The following is a 17,578-nucleotide window of genomic DNA, read 5'->3' on the forward strand; positions in this document are numbered from 1 at the left end:
TAGTTTCAAAGAAAGTTATTTGTTTCTAGCCATTTTGAGCCTGTAATCGAACCCACAAATGCTGATGCTCCAGATACTCAACTAGTCTAAAGAAGGCCAGTTTTATTGCTTCTTTAAACAGCACTACAATTTTCAGCTGTGCTAACATAATAGCAAAAGGGTTTTCTAATGATCAATTAGCCTTTTAAAATGATAAACTTAGATTAGCTAACACAATTTGCCATTGGAACACATGAGTGATGGTTGCTGATAATGGGCCTCTGTACGCCACTGTAGATATTCCATACAAAATCAGCCGTTTCCAGCTACAATAGTCATTTACAACATTAACAATGTCTACACTATATTTCTGATCAATTTTATGTTATTTTAATGGGCAAAAAATGTGCTTTTATTTAAAAAACAAGGACATTTCTAAGTGACCCCAAGCTTTTGAACGGTAGTATACATTCTGCTCCACTCAGCCGTACAGCTGAGTCCACAGGTATTTAACAGCTGCATAGACAAACCTGGGGGCTGAGGTGATGGGTTTTGACCTGGCTGGGAGAGACCTACCGCTAGTTAGGCTCTGACCTGACTTGACCTGCCTGAGGACAGACCTGTTCTGACCTGGGGACATGACATGAGAAGCCCTGACTAAAACTACCCTCAGGAAACTACTGTGTGCGTGTAGTGGTGGGAAAAGTACTCAATTGTCATACTTGAGTAAAAGTAAAGATACCTTAAGTAGAAAATGACTCAAGTAAAAGTGAAAGTCACCCAGTAAAATACTTCTTGAGTAAAAGTTTTAAAGTATCTGGTTAAAAATGTACTTAAGTAGAGTGGTGGAAAAAGTACTCAATTGTCATACTTAAGTAAAAATAAATTCTACACATGAAATTCCTTATATTAGGCAAACCAGAAGGCACAATGTTCTTGTTTTTTTTAATTTACGGACAGCCAGGGACCCACTAAAACACTCAGACATAATTTACAAATGCAGTATTTGTGTTTAGTGAGTCCACCAGATCAGAGGCAGTAGGGATGACAACATGTTATATTGACAGGTGTATGAATTGGACCCTATTACTGTCCTGCCTGAGCATTTGAAATATATTGAGTACTTTTGGGTGTCAGGGTATTTTTACTTAGTTACTTTACACCACAGTTGTGTGTGTTTGCACCTTAGCTCAGCAGTGAAGCTGTGCGTTATTGATAGTGAACACCCCTGAGATCTCCCTCGCTGCCGGAATCGAAAACTTCCAGGAACAGTAGTATTTTGTGCTGAGAGAGAGAGAGAGAGAGAGAGAGAGAGAGAGAGAGAGAGAGAGAGAGAGAGAGAGAGAGAGAGAGAGAGAGAGAGAGAGAGAGAGAGAGAGAGAGAGAGAGAGAGAGAGAGAGAGAGAGAGAGAGAGAGAGAGAGAGAGAGAGAGAGAGAGAGAGAGAGAGAGAGAGAGAGAGAGAGAGAGAGAGAGAGAGAGAGAGAGAGAGAGAGAGAGAGAGAGAGAGAGAGAGAGAGAGAGAGAGAGAGAGATGTGGAAAACAATATTTCCTGTGTGCTTCCCTGGCTCAGAGATGTATTATTTATGAAACCTCATGCGCTGCGGAGAGAGAGAGCGAGTGAGGGAGAGAGAAATAGACAGATGCTGATAAGGAAAGAGTGGGAGTTATTCATGTGTTTTGGAGTCTGGTTGTGTGCAGACTCCAAACGACAGGGTATTTGAATCCGTCTGATTCTGTATCTCTCTTTTGCCTGCAAGGCTGTCTCTATCAAAAGCTACTACTGTAACTATTTTTTTATTTGTTTTTTTATTTAATATTATTATTTTATTTAGATTTTTTTCTATTGTGTTATTGACTGTATGTTTGTTTATTCCATGTGTAACTCTGTTGTTTGTGTCGCACTGCTTTGCTTTATCGTGGCCAGGTCGCAGTTGTAAATGAGAACTTGTTCTCAACTAGCCTACCTGGTTAAATAAAGGTGAAATAATAAATACAAACATTTCTTTGTTCAAAACAGAGGTGGAAAGCAAAGCAAAGCTAATGCATGTTTATGTCTGGTGGCCATTTGTGTTTTTTAAAGAAAAGTAGGTTCTTATCAGACTCATTTAATATCAGTCTTCTCTTGTTTTACACCCCCTGTCTCTATATCCCCCTCTAGGAGAAGTTGTGTTATTACCCGGTGTGTGTGAGCAGTAAGAAGCGTTCGGAGGATGAGACCGAGGAGGGGCTGGGCGGTCTGCCTCGAAACATCTCCTCTGTCAGCTCCCTGCTGCTGTTTAATACTACAGAGAACTTGTTAGTACACACACACACACACACACACACCCACACACCCCCACACCCACACACACACACTCCTCTAACTGTTTGTGTATGTGTTTAGGTATAAGAAGTATGTGTTCCTGGACCCTCTGGCGGGGGCGGTGACTAAAACACACACCACCCTGGAGACAGAGAAGGAAGAGAAACCATTTGACGCTCCGCTATCCATAACCAAGAGAGAACAGCTGGAGAGACAGGTACACACACATCGTACACACACACTCCCTTACATGTGTTCACTAAAGAACTGGAGGCCTGAAAGATTATTTGAAAGGGCCTTGCTAACAGGTTAAAGTGTACCTTATGATTAGGACACTTTCTCTCTCCCTTCTCGCATTCCCTCTCCATCTGTCCCCCTGTAGACAGCAGAGAGCTACTTCTATGTTCCAGACCTGGGTCAGGTCCCAGAGATAGACGTCCCCTCCTACCTACCAGACCTGCCAGGCATTGCTGACGACTTGTCCTACAGCCAAGACCTGGGGCCAGGCATCGCACCCTCTGGACCAACACACACCTTCCCTGAACTACCGACCTTCACTGGGGAGGACATGTCTGGTACACATGCTGTTTCTGTTGTGTGGATTATACAGAAGTTTGCCTGGAAATCGGTCATGTCAACTGACGGAACTGTTTCTATTGGTTGTTGTTTGTTTGTGTTACAGGTTCTCAGTTCCAAGTTGCAGTCCCGCCTCCTCCCCCTCCTCCCCCACCAGAGCCCACACACACCCCCGCCCCTCCCCCTGGTCTCCCCCCTCCTCCACCTCCTCCCCCACCTCCACCTGCAGACAGCCCTGCCGACCCCAACCGCACTCGGAGCACAGGTACCACACGCACACACTACATACAGTGCATTCGGAAAGTATTCAGACCCCTTCACTTTTCCGCATTTTGTTACGTTACAGCCTTATTCGAAAACGTATAAAAAATATATATTCTTCATCAATCTACACACAATACCCTATAATGACAAAGTAAAAACAGGTTTTTATAAATTTTTGCAAATGTATAAAAATAAAAAAAAACAGAAATATTACATTTACATAAGTATTCAGACCCTTTACTCAGTACTTTGTTGAAGCACCTTTGGCAGTGATTACAGCCTCAAGTCTTCTTGGATATGACGCTACAAGCTTGGCTCACCTGTATTTGGGGAGTTTCTTTCATTCTTCTCTGCAGATCCTCTCAAGCTCTATCAGGTTGGAAGGGGAGCGTTGCTGCACAGCTATATTCAGGTCTCTCCAGAGATGTTCGATCGGGTTCAAGTCTGGGCTCTGGCTGGGCCACTCAAGGACATTCAGAGACTTATCCCCAAGCCACTCCTGCGTTGTCTTGGCTGTGTGCTTAGTATCGTTGTCCTGTTGGAAGGTGAACCTCCGCCCAAATCTGAGGTACTGAGCAATCTGGAGCAGGTTTTTCATCAAGGGTCTGTCTGTACTTTGCTCCGTTCATCTTTCCCTCGATCCTGACTAGTCTCCCAGTCCCTGCCACTGAAAAACATCCCCACAGCATGATGCTGCCACCACCATGCTTCACTGTAGGGATGGTGACAGGTTTCCTCCAGACGTGACGCTTGGCATTCAGGCCAAAGAGTTTAACTTGGTTTCATCAGACCAGATAATCTTGTTTCTCATTGTCTGAGAGTCCTTTAGGGGCCTTTTTGCAAACTCCAAGGGGGCTGTCATGTGCCTTTTACTGAGGAGTAGCTTCTGTCTGGCCACTCTATCATAAAGGCCTGATTGGTGGAGTGCTGCAGAGATGGTTGTCCTTCTGGAAGGTTTTCCCATCTCCACAGGAACTCTGGATCTCTGTCAGAGTGACCATCGGGTTCTTGGTCACCTCCCTGACCAAGGCCCTTCTCTCCCGATTGCTCATTTTGGCCGGTGGCCAGCTCTAGGAAGACTCTTGGTGGTTCCAAACTACTTCCATTTAGAAATGATGGAGGCAAGTGTGTTCTTGGGGACTTCAATGCTGCAGAAATGTTTTGGTACACTTCCCCAGATCTGTGCCTTGACACAATCCTGTCTCTGAGCTCTACGGACAATTCCTTTGACCTCATGGCTTGGTTTTTGCTCTGACATGCACTGTTAACTGTGGGACCTTATATAATTATGTCCAATGAATTGAATTTACCACAGATGGACTCCATTCAAGTTGTAGAAACACCTCAAGGATGATCAATGGAAACAGGATGCACCTGAGCTCAATTTCGAGTCTCAAAGCAAAGGGTCTGAATACTTATTTCTGTTTTTAATCAATTTGCTAAAATTTCTAAAAACCAGTTTTAGCTTTCTCATTATGGGGTATTGTGTGTTGATTGATGAGTGGGGAAAAAATAATTTAATACATTTTAAAATAAGTCTGTAACGTAACAAAATGTGGAAAAAGGGAAGGGGTCTGAATACTTTCCAAATGCACTGTATGTAAGTATACACACACACACACACACACACACTCTCCTCTCTAACTGTGTGTTTACGTCCAGCTCCTGTAGCGGGGGCTCCCAGCGAGGTGGTTGAATCAAACAGTCGGGCCAGTCTACTAGAGTCCATCCGCAACGCTGGAGGCATCGGCAAGGCCAAACTACGCAACATCAAAGAACGCAAGATGGAAAAGAAGAAACAGAAGGAACAGGAACAAGGTAAGACAAAAATAGGGGGAGTGAGGGGAGAGAGAGGAAGAATAGAGGGAGAGGAAAATAAACAGATTGCCGTTGGTTGAGTGTCTTGGTTCTCCACTTGAATAACAAGCGAGAGATCAGTCTTGAATCTGGTGACTCTTTGAGAACATGTAACACCAACAGAGCAATGCTACCTGCCTCCAGTTCTTTAACTTACAGAGCATATTTGGGACATAGTGTTAGTGTGTGTAAAGACACACCACAGGGTTACCTAACTAGTCATAGAGAACAGCTCAGGGCTTCATGACCTTTAGATGTATAAACATCACCTTCATTAAGCACTGATTTAACTACATGCTGTTTTTATCTGTATGACATTTGCTGTGAGCGCGTGTGAGGGAGCGAGAATATGTGTGAGAGGAACCAGCAATGATGACGGGACTTAATTTGCTGCCGGGCCACTAACATTTAACAGTTGCGTTCATTTGAGCAAGTCATGAAAACTACTACAGTTGTTCACCAGCTATACTATTTATGTAGTATGTAGCTACAGTAATGTAACTTCTCTGGTCTCTCTCCACTGTACTAAAAAGGACATAGAAATGGAATCCATCATCTCTGCTTCATTGCTTTCTTACTGTGTTCTCCCTCCCTCTCTCTCAGTGGTAGCAGCAGCCAGTGGAGGAGACTTCATGTCAGATCTCTTCAATAAGTTGGCCATGCGAAGGAAAGGTGAGAACATCCCTCTCCCTGCCTGTCCCTCCCTCCTTTGCTCATCTCCCCTGTCGCAAAGGCTCTGATAATTGTGTAGAAGTATTTCTGTCTCGGTGATCGTGGTGTGTGTGTTTCCTAGGTATCTCTGGTAAGGGTCCTGGAGGTGGGGACTCTGGGGAGGGCCCAGCTGGTTCTGGCAGCGCATTCGCTAGGATGTCCGATGTAATCCCACCTCTTCCTGCCCCCCATCAGCCAACCACTGAAGACGAGGACGACTGGGAGGCCTAACAACTGACACTAGCCAATCAGAACCAATGGAACTGAGCACATCTAGCTCTAAGCCAATCAGAGAACAGAATACTGAGGCGATTCTGAGGGATGAAGCTAACGCTTGTTGAGGAGAGGTAATGCTGTGCTGTCAGTGGGTTGAGTTTCTTCCAGATGATAGACAATGGTGGCATTCCAGGTCGTAGCATGACTTCAATAAAGACCGCAGATTTTATGATTGTTTGACCATAGTGACGTGGTCCCTACGTCTTGCAATCAGCCGCACTTTCAGTGTCTGCCATGTATTTGACCCAGGTGTGTTATATAGTTCAGTGACTCCCTCTGCTGGCTTTCTGTAGTTCTGATCAACACACAGGAACCATCACGGACTGATCTTTACTGAGAAAATGAAAGGACAAACAACTACAGGAGAAAAGTCAGACCTCATCTCAGCATTGTAAAGATGTTTAATAAAGTAACATGTAAATATTACATCATGTGTCACACCACACTAAAGTAGCAGAACATTTCAATCAGAATGTTAACAAATTTCATTCAATAAATGGCTTTTTGCATTTAAAGAAAAACTGTCAGTGGAGAGTTGACTGATCTGTACTGCTGGAGAGGTGTGTGTGAGACAGACAGAGCCTAAACCTACAGTGCCTTCAGAAAGTATTCACACCCCTTGACTTTTCCCACCTGTTGTTACAAATTGGGATTAAAATTGATTTAATTATAATTTTGTTGTCAATGATCTACACAAAATGTGAAAAATAAAACATCTTAAATAGTTAAGTATTCAACCCCCTGAGTCAATACATGTTAGAATCACCTTTGGCAGCGATTACAGCTGTGAGTCTTTCTGGGTACGTCTTAAGAGCTTTGCACACCTGGATTGTACAATATTTGCACATTATTCTTTGAAAAATTCTTCAAGCTCTGTCAAGTTGGTTGTTGATCATTGCTAGACAGTCATGTACAGTAAATATTTTCAAACCATTTTAAATCAAAACTCGGCCACTCAGGAACATTCAATGTCATCTTGGTAAGCAACTCTGGTGTATATTTGGTCTTGTGTTTTAGGTAATTGTCCTGCTGAAAGGTGAATTTGTCTCCAAGTGTCTGGTCGAAAGCAGACTGAACAAGGTTTTCCTCTAGGATTTTGCCTGTGCTTAGCTCTATCCCGTTTCTTTTTATCCTAAAAAGCTCTAGTCAAATCAAATTGTATTTGTCACATACACATGGTTAGCAGATGTTAATGCGAGTGTAGCGAAATGCTTGTGCTTCTAGTTCCGACAATGCAGTAATAACCAACGAGTAATCTAACCTAACAATTCCACAACTACTACCTTATACACACAAGTGTAAAGGGATAAAGAATATGTACATAAAGATATATGAATGAGTGATGGTAGAGAACGGCATAGGCAAGATGCAGTAGATGGTATCGAGTACAGTATATACATATGAGATGAGTAATGTAGGGTATGTAAACATAAAAGTGCATAGTTTAAAGTGGCTAGTGATACATGTATTACATAAAGATGGCAAGATGCAGTAGATGATATAGAGTACAGTATATACATATACATTATATTAAGTGGCATTGTTTAAAGTGGCTAGTGATACATTTTTGATCAATTTCCATTATTAAAGTGAGCTGGAGTTGAGTCAGTATGTTGGCAGCAGCCACTCTATGTTAGTGGTGGCTGTTTAACAGTCTGATGGCCTAAAGATAGAAGCTGTTTTTCAGTCTCTCGGTCCCTGCTTTGATGCACCTGTACTGACCTCGCCTTCTGGATGATAGCGGGGTGAACAGGCAGTGGCTCGGGTGGTTGTTGTCCTTGATGATCTTTATGGCCTTCCTGTGACATCGGGTGGTGTAGGTGTCCTGGAGGGCAGGTAGTTTGCCCCCAGTGATGCGTTGTGCAGACCTCACTACCCTCTGGAGAGCCTTACGGTTGTGGGCGGAGCAGTTGCCGTACCAGGCGGTGATACAGCCCGACAGGATGTTCTCGATTGTGCATCTGTAGACGTTTGTGAGTGCTTTTGGTGACAAGCCAAATTTCTTCAGCCTCCTGAGGTTGAAGAGGCGCTGCTGCGCCTTCTTCACAACGCTGTCTGTGTGGGTGATCCTTGCTGATGACAAGCATACCCATAACATGATGCAGCTACCACCATGCTTGAAAATTTGAATAGTGGTACTCAGTGATGTGTTGGATTTGTAGAAAAGTTTGTAGCCATACACACATCCTTAAAAACATAGGTGCTGGGCTAACAAAGAATACTAGTACAGAACAAGGCCTGCACACTGTTGAAGCTCCAAATTCAGTTTTATTGACAACGATATGATCAAAAACGGCATTTCGACTTTTGGTCTTCACTTGTTTGATTTGCACCAAACATAACGCTTTGTATTCTGGACAAAAAGTTATTTTTTTGCCAAATTTATTGCAGTTTTACTTTTGTGCCTTATTGCAAACAGGATGCATGTTTTGGAATAGTTTTATTCTGTACAGGCTTCCTTTTCACTCACTTTCACTTCCTTTTCACTCACTAGGTTAGTATTGTGAAGTAACTACAATGTTGTTGATCTACCCTCAGTTATCTCCCATCACAGCCATTAAACTCTTAACTGTTTTGGCCTCGTGGTGAAATCCCTGAGTGGTTTCCTTCCTCTCCGGCAATTAGAAGGACACCTGTATCTTTTTAGTGACTAGGTGTATTGATACACCATCCAAAGTGTCATTAATAACTTCACCATGCTCAAAGGGATATTCCTTATGCTTTTTTAAATGTTTACCCATCTACCAATAGGTGCCCTTCTTTGCAAGGCATTGGAAAACCTCCCTGTCTTTGTGGTTGAATCTGCTGCTTGACTGAGGGACCTTACAGATAATTGTATGTGTGGGGTACAGAGACGAGGTAGTCATTTAAAAAATAATGTTAAGCACTATTATTGCACACAGTGAGTCCATGCAATTTATGTGACTTGTTAAGCATATTTTTACTCCTGAACTTATTTAGGCTTGCCATAAAAGGGTTGAATTCTTGACTAAAGACACAATCTCAATGTAATATATTTGAAATTCAGGCTGTAACAAAATGTGGAAAAAGTCAAGGGATGGGAATACTTTCGGAAGGCACTGTGCTGTATATGCTTCAACGAGTGTGTATATATGTGCTTTTGAACATCCCTCCAATTGAAAAGAGAGAGAGAGACTCTTGTCCAATCAGAAGTCCTGGCTCCAGGCTGAGAGAGGTGAAGCAGCTTAACTTTTTTGACAAGGGGTACACACCTGGCCGCACTCTTTCCACTTCACCTTCCTCTCATAGCTGCTGCTGTTGCTTTTTCTTCTCCATGAAGAGAGAGAAGTGTTGGGTCAGAGGTCCTGTGCTCCAGGGTTGTGCTCTACAGGAGTGCGTGTGCGACTGTGTGTGTGATTACCCATCGCAGGCCAGCGAAGGCAGGGCCGAAGCTGGTGTGTGTGCTCTGATCTAGTCGGGGAGTTTGGCCAGCGTTGCAGGTACGGAGTAGTGTTGGTCACACAGAACAATACACGCATAGTCTCTGTGATGACGAGGAGAGGAAATTGTCATCCCCAGAAGATTGATTGATTAGGGGTACAGATTGATTGATTAGGCCAGGGTTATACATACCTTGAGATATATACTGAACAAAAATAGCACAACATGCAACAATTTCAAAGATTTTACTGAGTTACAGTTCATATAGGGAAATCAGTCAATTGAAATATATTCATTAGGCCCTAATTTATGGATTTCACATGACTGGGAATACAGATATGCATCTGTTGGTCACAGACAACTTAAAAAAGAATCAGTACCTGGTGTGGCCGCCATTTGCCAAATACAGTGCGACACATCTCCTTCACATAGAGTTGATCAGTTGATTGTGGCCTGTGGAATGTTGTCCCACTCCTCTTCAATTGCTATGCAAAGTTGATGGATATTGGCGGAAACTGGAACAAGCGGTTGTACACATATGTCCAGACCATCCCAAACATGCTCAATGGGTGACATGGGTCTGGTGAGTATGCAGGCTTCCAGGAATTGTGTACAGATCCTTGCGACATGAGGCAGTGTATTATCATGCTGAAACATGAGGTGATGGCGGCAGATGAATGGCATGACAATTGGCCTCAGGATCTCATCACGGTATCTCTGTGCATTCAAACTGCCATAGATAAAATACAATTGTGTTTATTGGCCGTAGCTTATGCCTGCCCATACCATAACCCCACCATGGGGCAAACCCCTCGCCCACTCGACGCCATACACACTGTCTGCCATCTGCCCAGTACAGTTGAAACCGGGATTCATCCGTGAAGAGCACACTTCTCCAGCATGCCAGTGGCCATCGAAGGTGAGCATTTGCCCACTGAAGTTGTTTACGAGGCCGAACTGCAATCAGGTCAAGACCCTGGTGAGGACGACGAGCACGCAGATGAGCTTCCCTTAGACAGTTTCTAACAGTTTTGTCGAAATTCTTTGGTTGTGCAAACCCTCAGTTTTATCAGCTGTCCAGGTGGCTCATCTCACTCCATCCCACAGGGGAAGAAGCTGGATGTGGAAGTCCTGTCCTGGCGTGGTTACACGTGGTCTATGGTTGTGAGGTTGGTTGGACATACTGCCACATTCTCTAAAATGATGGAGGTGGCTTATGGTAGAGAAATTAACATTAAATTCTCTGACAACAGCTCTGGTGGACATTCCTGCAGTCCGCATGCTAATTGCACGCTCCCTCAAACCTTGACATCTGTGGCATTGTGTTGTGTGATAAAACTGCACATTTTTGAATGGCCTTTTATTGTCCACAGCACAAGGTTCACCTGTGTAATGATCATGCTGTTTCAATCAGCTTCTTGATATGCCACACCTGTCAGGTGGATGGATTATTTTGGCAAAGGAGAAATGTTCAATAACAGCGACGTAAACAAATGTGTGCACAAAATTTGAGAGAATTAAGATTTTTGTGCATATGGAACATTTCTGGGATCTTTTATTTCAGCTCATGAAACATGGGACCAACACTTTACATGTTGTGTTTATATTTTTGTTCAGTATACTGTAGATAGATATGTTACCTATAGATTAACTGAGAAGGTGTATAGATAGAGTACCTATGGATTGATTGACAGCCTTCATATAGAGGTTCTCTATCACAGCCTGGCCTGGACTCCTCCCACCAGAGTGAGGCTGAAACAGAACAGAGTGTGAGTGTGACTAAGCCATAGACTAACAATCAATGGATGCAGGATGGACTGAGCTTTCCATTCAACCCTATGAGAAATGGAGAATAGCAGTGTTGGGCGATTAGGCCTGGCTCGCAGTCGGCGTTCCAATTCATCTCAAAGGTGTTCGATGGGGTTGAGGTCAGGGCTCTTTGCAGGCCAGTCAAGTTCTTCCACACTGATCTCGACAAAAAAAAATATATATGGACCTCGCTTTGTGCACAGGGGCATTGTCATGCTGAAACAGGAAAGGGCCTTTAAAACATATATGTATATATTTCGCCTTCCCCAAACTGTTGCCACAAAGTTGGAAGCACAGAATCATCTAGAATGTCATTAATTGTATGCTGTATCATTAATATTTCGCTTCACTGGAACTAAGGGACTAGCCCGAATCATGAAAAGCAGCCCCAGTTCCTCCTAGACGTTTCCACTTCACAGCACAGCACTTACAGTTGACGGGGGAGTTCTAGCAGGGAAGAAATTTGACAAACTGACTTGTTGGAAAGGTGGCTGAGCTCTTCAGTAAGGCCATTCTACTGTCAATGTTTGTCTATGGAGATTGCATGGCTATGTGCTCGATTTTATACACCTGTCAGCAACGGGTGTGGCTGAAATAGCCGAATCCACTAATTTGATAGGGTGTCCATATACTTTGTATATATACCTATTAAAAGGTATTCAATTGTGGATTCAAGTATAAAAAGCTAAAATAGCCATATTAAAAGGTGTTTGGGAGGCCCTACTTGGGAGGCACCCAAGTCCCTGGTCTTTGACATGTGTGTGTGTGTAGCTGGCTGTGCCACTAGAGATTCTTGGTTCGAGTCCAGGCTCTGTCGCAGCCGGCCGCGACCGGGAGACCCATGGAGCGGTGCACAATTGGCCCAGCGTCGTCTGGGTTAGGGGAGGGTTTGGCCGGCAGGGATGTCCTTGTCCCATCGCACACTAACAACTCCTGTGGCGGGCCAGGCGGAGTGCTCGCTGACATGTTCGCCAGGTGCACGCTGTTTCCTCCAACACATTGGTCCGGCTGGCTTCCAGGTTAAGTGGGCATTGTGTCAAGAAGCAGTGCGGCTTGGTTGGGTTGTGTTTCGGAAGACGCACGGCTCTCAACTGTCGCCTCTCCTGAGTCCGTACGGGAGTTGCAGCGATGAGACAAGACTGTAACTACCAATTGGATACCACAAAATTGGGGAGAAAAAGAGGTAAAAGTTTTTAAAAATTAAAAAATAAATAAAAGGGCCCGGGACTTACAACATAATACCTAATAATTTGAATGGAAAAGGTGAGTGTGATGGTGTTTACCTGTGCGGGGGATATAGTGAATCGTGTATCGTAGTAGGGGCAGGAGTGTGTTTCTGTGGCCAGGCTGAGCAGCTGTTCTATGTCTCGCACCGCCCCAACACTGCACACTACGTATGGAAAAACCACCTTAGACACACCCCTCCTCCTCTTACCACCCTCCACTTCCTTCGGACGCTGGTCTGAGAGAGAGAGCGAGCGTATGAGAGAGAGAGCGAGCGTACGAGAGTGAGAGAGAGGGGACATTTTGAGAAAAGAGAGCAATGTGCCAGGCCTCCAGTTCTTTAAACGGATAGTTTCCTCCAATTACAAATGTATATCCCGTTCCAGTTTTTGTAAATTACTTCCCTCACTGAAATACTGAATAACCATATTTTGTTGAGTCAGCATTGTCATAGGCTATACTCAATTGTGGCCTAATAATTGAGTTGCCCTGACTTGTTCTCTGTCTTTGATTTGTTATCGCTCTTGTACTCAGCCACAATAAGCTCCTCCTCTGAAGGGTCCTTTAGCTCCTCCCCACGGGGGGCCCACACTGAGCTGCAGCAGCTTCACCGCCTCATCATCCGTATAGCTATATACACACAAGCACACACAAAATCAAGCTGTTACTGTATACAGCTATACTCTACTGTGTATTATAATGTAATACTCTACCTTTCTCTTCAGAGTGAGTTAAAGCTGAGAGTTGTTTCAGATCATTTCCAGGCTTCCTCCCTCTTCTTCCTCCGCAGCTCTTCATTCTGACACACAAACACACACACAATGTGATGCTGATAATCGGCAAACAAGTAAGTCACATCGACACCGAGCTACCTCCAAGACCCCCCAACTACTCCACTACCTTCAGTTTAGACACCAGGTCCCGCTTTGCCTTTTTCTGCACAAAGTCAATGATCAAGTTAGGCTCATCAGAGGAGGATGGAGGGATGGAGAGAGATGTACCTCCGTTCCCCTGCAGGCAGTCTGTCTGCCTCCTGTCTCTTCTTCTCCGCATGATCCCTCAGCCAGCTCAGAGCTCCACATATCAGACTCAGTGACTTGTTTTGGAACACACACACAGAGAGAGAGAAAGACAGAATCACATGCACATTAATACACAGAAATGAACACACACAAACACCGTTCCAGTGGGGCTCTCAAAGATGCCGACTTTGCCGTGCTCCAGTGCAGTGTACAGGGCCTGCATGAACTGCTCTTGGATGGGGTATGGCTGGTAGGGGAAATGGGGGACACCAGCCTTCTCCATAACTGATAATAATGCTCCTGCTGCCTCGGGGATACAACAATTGTAATTACCAGTACTGTAAAAAGGGAAATGCACATCTAGTATAGGTTCCCTGACAATTAGACTGTGATACCTCTGGTTCACAGTCTGAAATTAATGCCATACATTTGTTTGGAAAATGTCCACTTATAAGCCAGAATGTTGAATAAAAGTATTTTAACATACTTTACTGGTTGTCCGTGTGGTTGGTCCTCTTGGCAGTAGGAATGTGAGATAATATATCCAAAAGAAAGTATAATTAAATAAACTTTTCAAAGCGCTGGTAGTGAATTTAGATTTCTGTCACCTGATGCAAAAATAACAGCCAACTTAAAAATATATTATTCTGTATTATGGTGGGCCGCAACAAATAGTATAGGTGCATGCAGTCTACTATTCTGTAGTATGAAATTACATTTTTGTCATTTAACAGACCCTCTTATCCAGAGAGACTTACAGTTAGTGCATTCATCTTAAGAGAGCTAGTTGGGGCAACCACATATCACAGTAAGTACATTTTTCCTCAATAAAGTAGCTATCAGCCAAGTCAGAGCTGTAAGGGGGGGAAAAGTAACATGTGAGTGTTAGTTCACAAAAGTATTTTTTATTTTGGGAGGTGGTGTGAGGGGGGTGCTGTGGGAATATTTAAGATACACTATACAGTATATACAAAAGTCTGTGAACACCCCTTCAAATTAGTGGATTTGGCTATTGCAGTCACACCCGTTGTTGACAGGTGTATAAAATCGAGCACACAGCCATGCAATCTCCATAGACAAATATTGGCAGTAGAATAGCCTTACTGAAGAGCTCAGTAACTTTCAACGTGGCACCGTCATAGGATGCCACCTTTCGAACAAGTCAGTTTGTCAAATGTCTGCCCTGCAAGAGCTGCCCCGCTCAACTGTAAGTGCTGTTATTGTGAATTGGAAACATCTAGGAACAACAATGGCTCAGTAGCGAAGTGGTAGGCCACACAAGCTCACAGAAAGGAACCGCCAATGTGTGAGCATGTAGCGCATAAAAATCGTCTGTCCTAGGTTACAACTGTCACTACCGAATTCCAAACTGCCTCTGGAAGCAACATCAGAACAAGAACTGTTCGTCTGGAACTTCATGAAATGGGTTTCCATGGCCGAGCAGCCACACACAAGCCCAAGATCACCATGCGCAATGCCAAGCGTCAGCTGAAGTGGTGTAACGCTGGCCTCCATTGGACTCTGGAGCAGTGGAAACGCATTCTCTGGAGTGATGAATCACGCTTCACCATCTGGCAGTCCGACGGACTAATCTGGGTTTAGCGGATGCCAGGAGAACGCTACCTGCCTGAATGCATACTGCCAACTGGCATTGAAGTCACCAAGTACGAAGAGCAGTGAGCCATCGTCAGGAAATGAGCTTATCAAGGTGTCAAGCTCATTGAAGAACTCTCTAAGGACACCTGGTGGGCAACAGATGACAACAATGTTAAGCTTGAGTGGACAAGTGACAGTGACAGCATGGAATTCAAATGAGGAGATGGACAGGTGAGAGAGGGAGAAAAGAGAAAATCTCCACTTAGGAGAAATGAGTAGCAGTGTGCCACCACCAGATGCTCTCGGACCATGAGAAAAAACATGGTCAGATGAAGAAAGAGCAGCTGGAGTAGCGGTGTTCTCTGGGGTGATCCATGTCTCCGTCAGGGCCAAAAAGTAAAGGGACTGAAGGGCAGCATAGGCCGAGATGAACTCTGCATTCTTGACTGCAGATCGGCATTTCCAAACGCTGCCAGAGACCAGGAATTCCACATGGGTTGTGTAGGCAGGCTACACTAAATTAGAAGGGTTGCAGCCAAGGGGTGGGGAGCGTCTGTAAAGCCTACAGGGAGAGGAGCGAACAGGTATAGAAAACACACACATAGTTGCCAAAGCTACAAAATAACAAAATGAGATGATGTGAAAATAACTAGGTAAGATGCTAAAGTGAGAGTGTGGTGTGGAGGCTTCCTTTCGGCAGAAGTCTTAGTTTCGGCGACAGTCTTAGTTTTGCGACGAGCCCGCTGCCGCTGAGAAAACAGGGGCACACCTCCCGGTACTAAATTGCTAATTGCCTTGGAGAGGAATTCATTACACTTTGTGAAAAAGTTGCCCAACCAACTAACCCTGCACCCATTAAAACCTCACCACAATTCCACTACTTTGGCCCTATCCGATCCTACTACACGCCAGCAGCCTGGGAGGACGGGGCACTATCATTCAAAACATTGTGTAAGTCTTCTGCAGTAAAATCTTGTACACCCAAGTACTTCTCTGCAGCTGCCACCACATCTATCCTCTGAATTGTGTTCCATTCCTGCGGTACAATTGACAACCATTGCCATGAATGCCCCCCCCCCCCCCCAAAAAAAGAAAACTTGCTGAAGCACATGTTATTCCTATCACTCTCTATTGGCCTCGGCCTACTCATTGGGACCCTCTTAGGATCCCTCACCCTGAACCCATCTTCCTCTACTACTCTCTTCACTGCCTAAGCATACGACACCTTCTGCACTACTCAATCTGCCATTCTCACACCAGACACCTCTGATCTCCAGCACTATGGGTAATGTGATGGAAATGTTTGTTTTTGTGCTTTTCTAATAATCCATTTCTGTGCTCTATTCATGTGCTTTTCTAATAACTGTTTTCTGTGTTCATGCAAGTGACTGACTAAGCATATCCTCACATCCTCATCAGTATCTGCAATTTGGCAGTATGCCCAGACCCTTGTTTTGAGGACGAAAGATATCTCAGTGTCAATGTCTGAGCAAGGAAAAGGCCTTGTGAGGTGTTGGTCTGTCATATGCATGACCCAGTATTGGTTTGTTCTTATGAATTAAGCAAACATTAATGATGAATGAATTATGAATAAGCTAAATCATGCAATTATAACTTGTCTGTATATAAGCGATCTAACGGGACTGCCCCGTTAGAGCTCCTGACAGACGTTCACTATGGTGCATCAAGTTTGTTGGAACCTCTCCAGTTAACTGATAATAAACAATGTGTTCCATTTAAGATTGACTTTAAGTGTCCCCGTGTGCATTTTCTAAATAATCAGTTCAAGGAGATACATGTGGTGTATTAGAAGCAATTATTGGTACCAGTATTGTATTAGAAACATGCCTGCAGTACTGCGGTCGGCCTTTAACTTCAGTGTCTTCAAAGAGAGGGGGCAGTCATTCTCTCCTGGTCTTGACAAAGTGATCCACTCGAACGTGCTCAATTTTCCCTTCCCTGTTCACCCACCCTGACTAGATTTTTTTTTGCCAGTGATATATGTCTCTTTCTCTATCATCTATGCTCAGACCTCATAAATGTTAAAGACTACTCTGAAATTCGGAACCTCTGAGTTAAAATGAGCATAGAGCTTCCTATTGGTTGATTCTGATCGTTTCCAAGTTTCCAAACCTCATCTTTCTACAACTAGTTTCCAAGTCAGACATTTCCGAGTTCTAAATTGTCTTGAACGCAGCGCTGGTCTGACGGCTTTTATTTTGAAAAAAAAAAAAAAAAAAAAAGGATTATTTGAGAGTTTATTCATGACAAGTCGAAAACTCGGAACCTCCGAGTTAAAATTAAAGCAAGTTATTTGCGTAGAGCTTCATATTAGTTGATTCTGACCATTTCCAATTGGGAAACTCGGGCCTCATCTTTCTACAATGTTTACAAGTCGACATTTTAAGTTTCCGAGTTGTCCTGAATACGCCATATTTCCGCCAAATAAAACATTGTTTTAAAAAAGATCCCAATACATGTGTTTATCACACCATAAAACAATGTGAGCTAATGTACATTATGTGTGTTTCGTTAGACGGCAATTGAGTCACTTGCT

The 17,578-nt window shown here is 43.9% G+C and overlaps 1 protein-coding gene across 2 annotated transcripts in view; it reads left to right on the forward strand.

Annotated features, from left to right (window-relative positions):
- wash1 (WAS protein family homolog 1) overlaps positions 1-6,600 on the forward strand; it is a 31,731-nt gene extending 25,131 nt beyond the window's left edge. For both annotated transcript variants that reach the window (XM_039001295.1, XM_039001297.1), the window contains exons 5-11: positions 2,141-2,277; positions 2,366-2,501; positions 2,667-2,859; positions 2,967-3,125; positions 4,787-4,942; positions 5,585-5,653; positions 5,775-6,600. In XM_039001295.1, coding sequence (XP_038857223.1) covers positions 2,141-2,277; positions 2,366-2,501; positions 2,667-2,859; positions 2,967-3,125; positions 4,787-4,942; positions 5,585-5,653; positions 5,775-5,923 — 999 coding nt within the window. In that variant the 3' untranslated portion in view covers positions 5,924-6,600. The remainder of the gene's footprint in view (positions 1-2,140; positions 2,278-2,365; positions 2,502-2,666; positions 2,860-2,966; positions 3,126-4,786; positions 4,943-5,584; positions 5,654-5,774) is intronic.
- Positions 6,601-17,578: the final 10,978 nt, after the last annotated feature.

This window comes from Salvelinus namaycush, chromosome 9, assembly GCF_016432855.1.
Source record: "Salvelinus namaycush isolate Seneca chromosome 9, SaNama_1.0, whole genome shotgun sequence".
Lineage (NCBI taxonomy): Eukaryota > Metazoa > Chordata > Actinopteri > Salmoniformes > Salmonidae > Salvelinus > Salvelinus namaycush.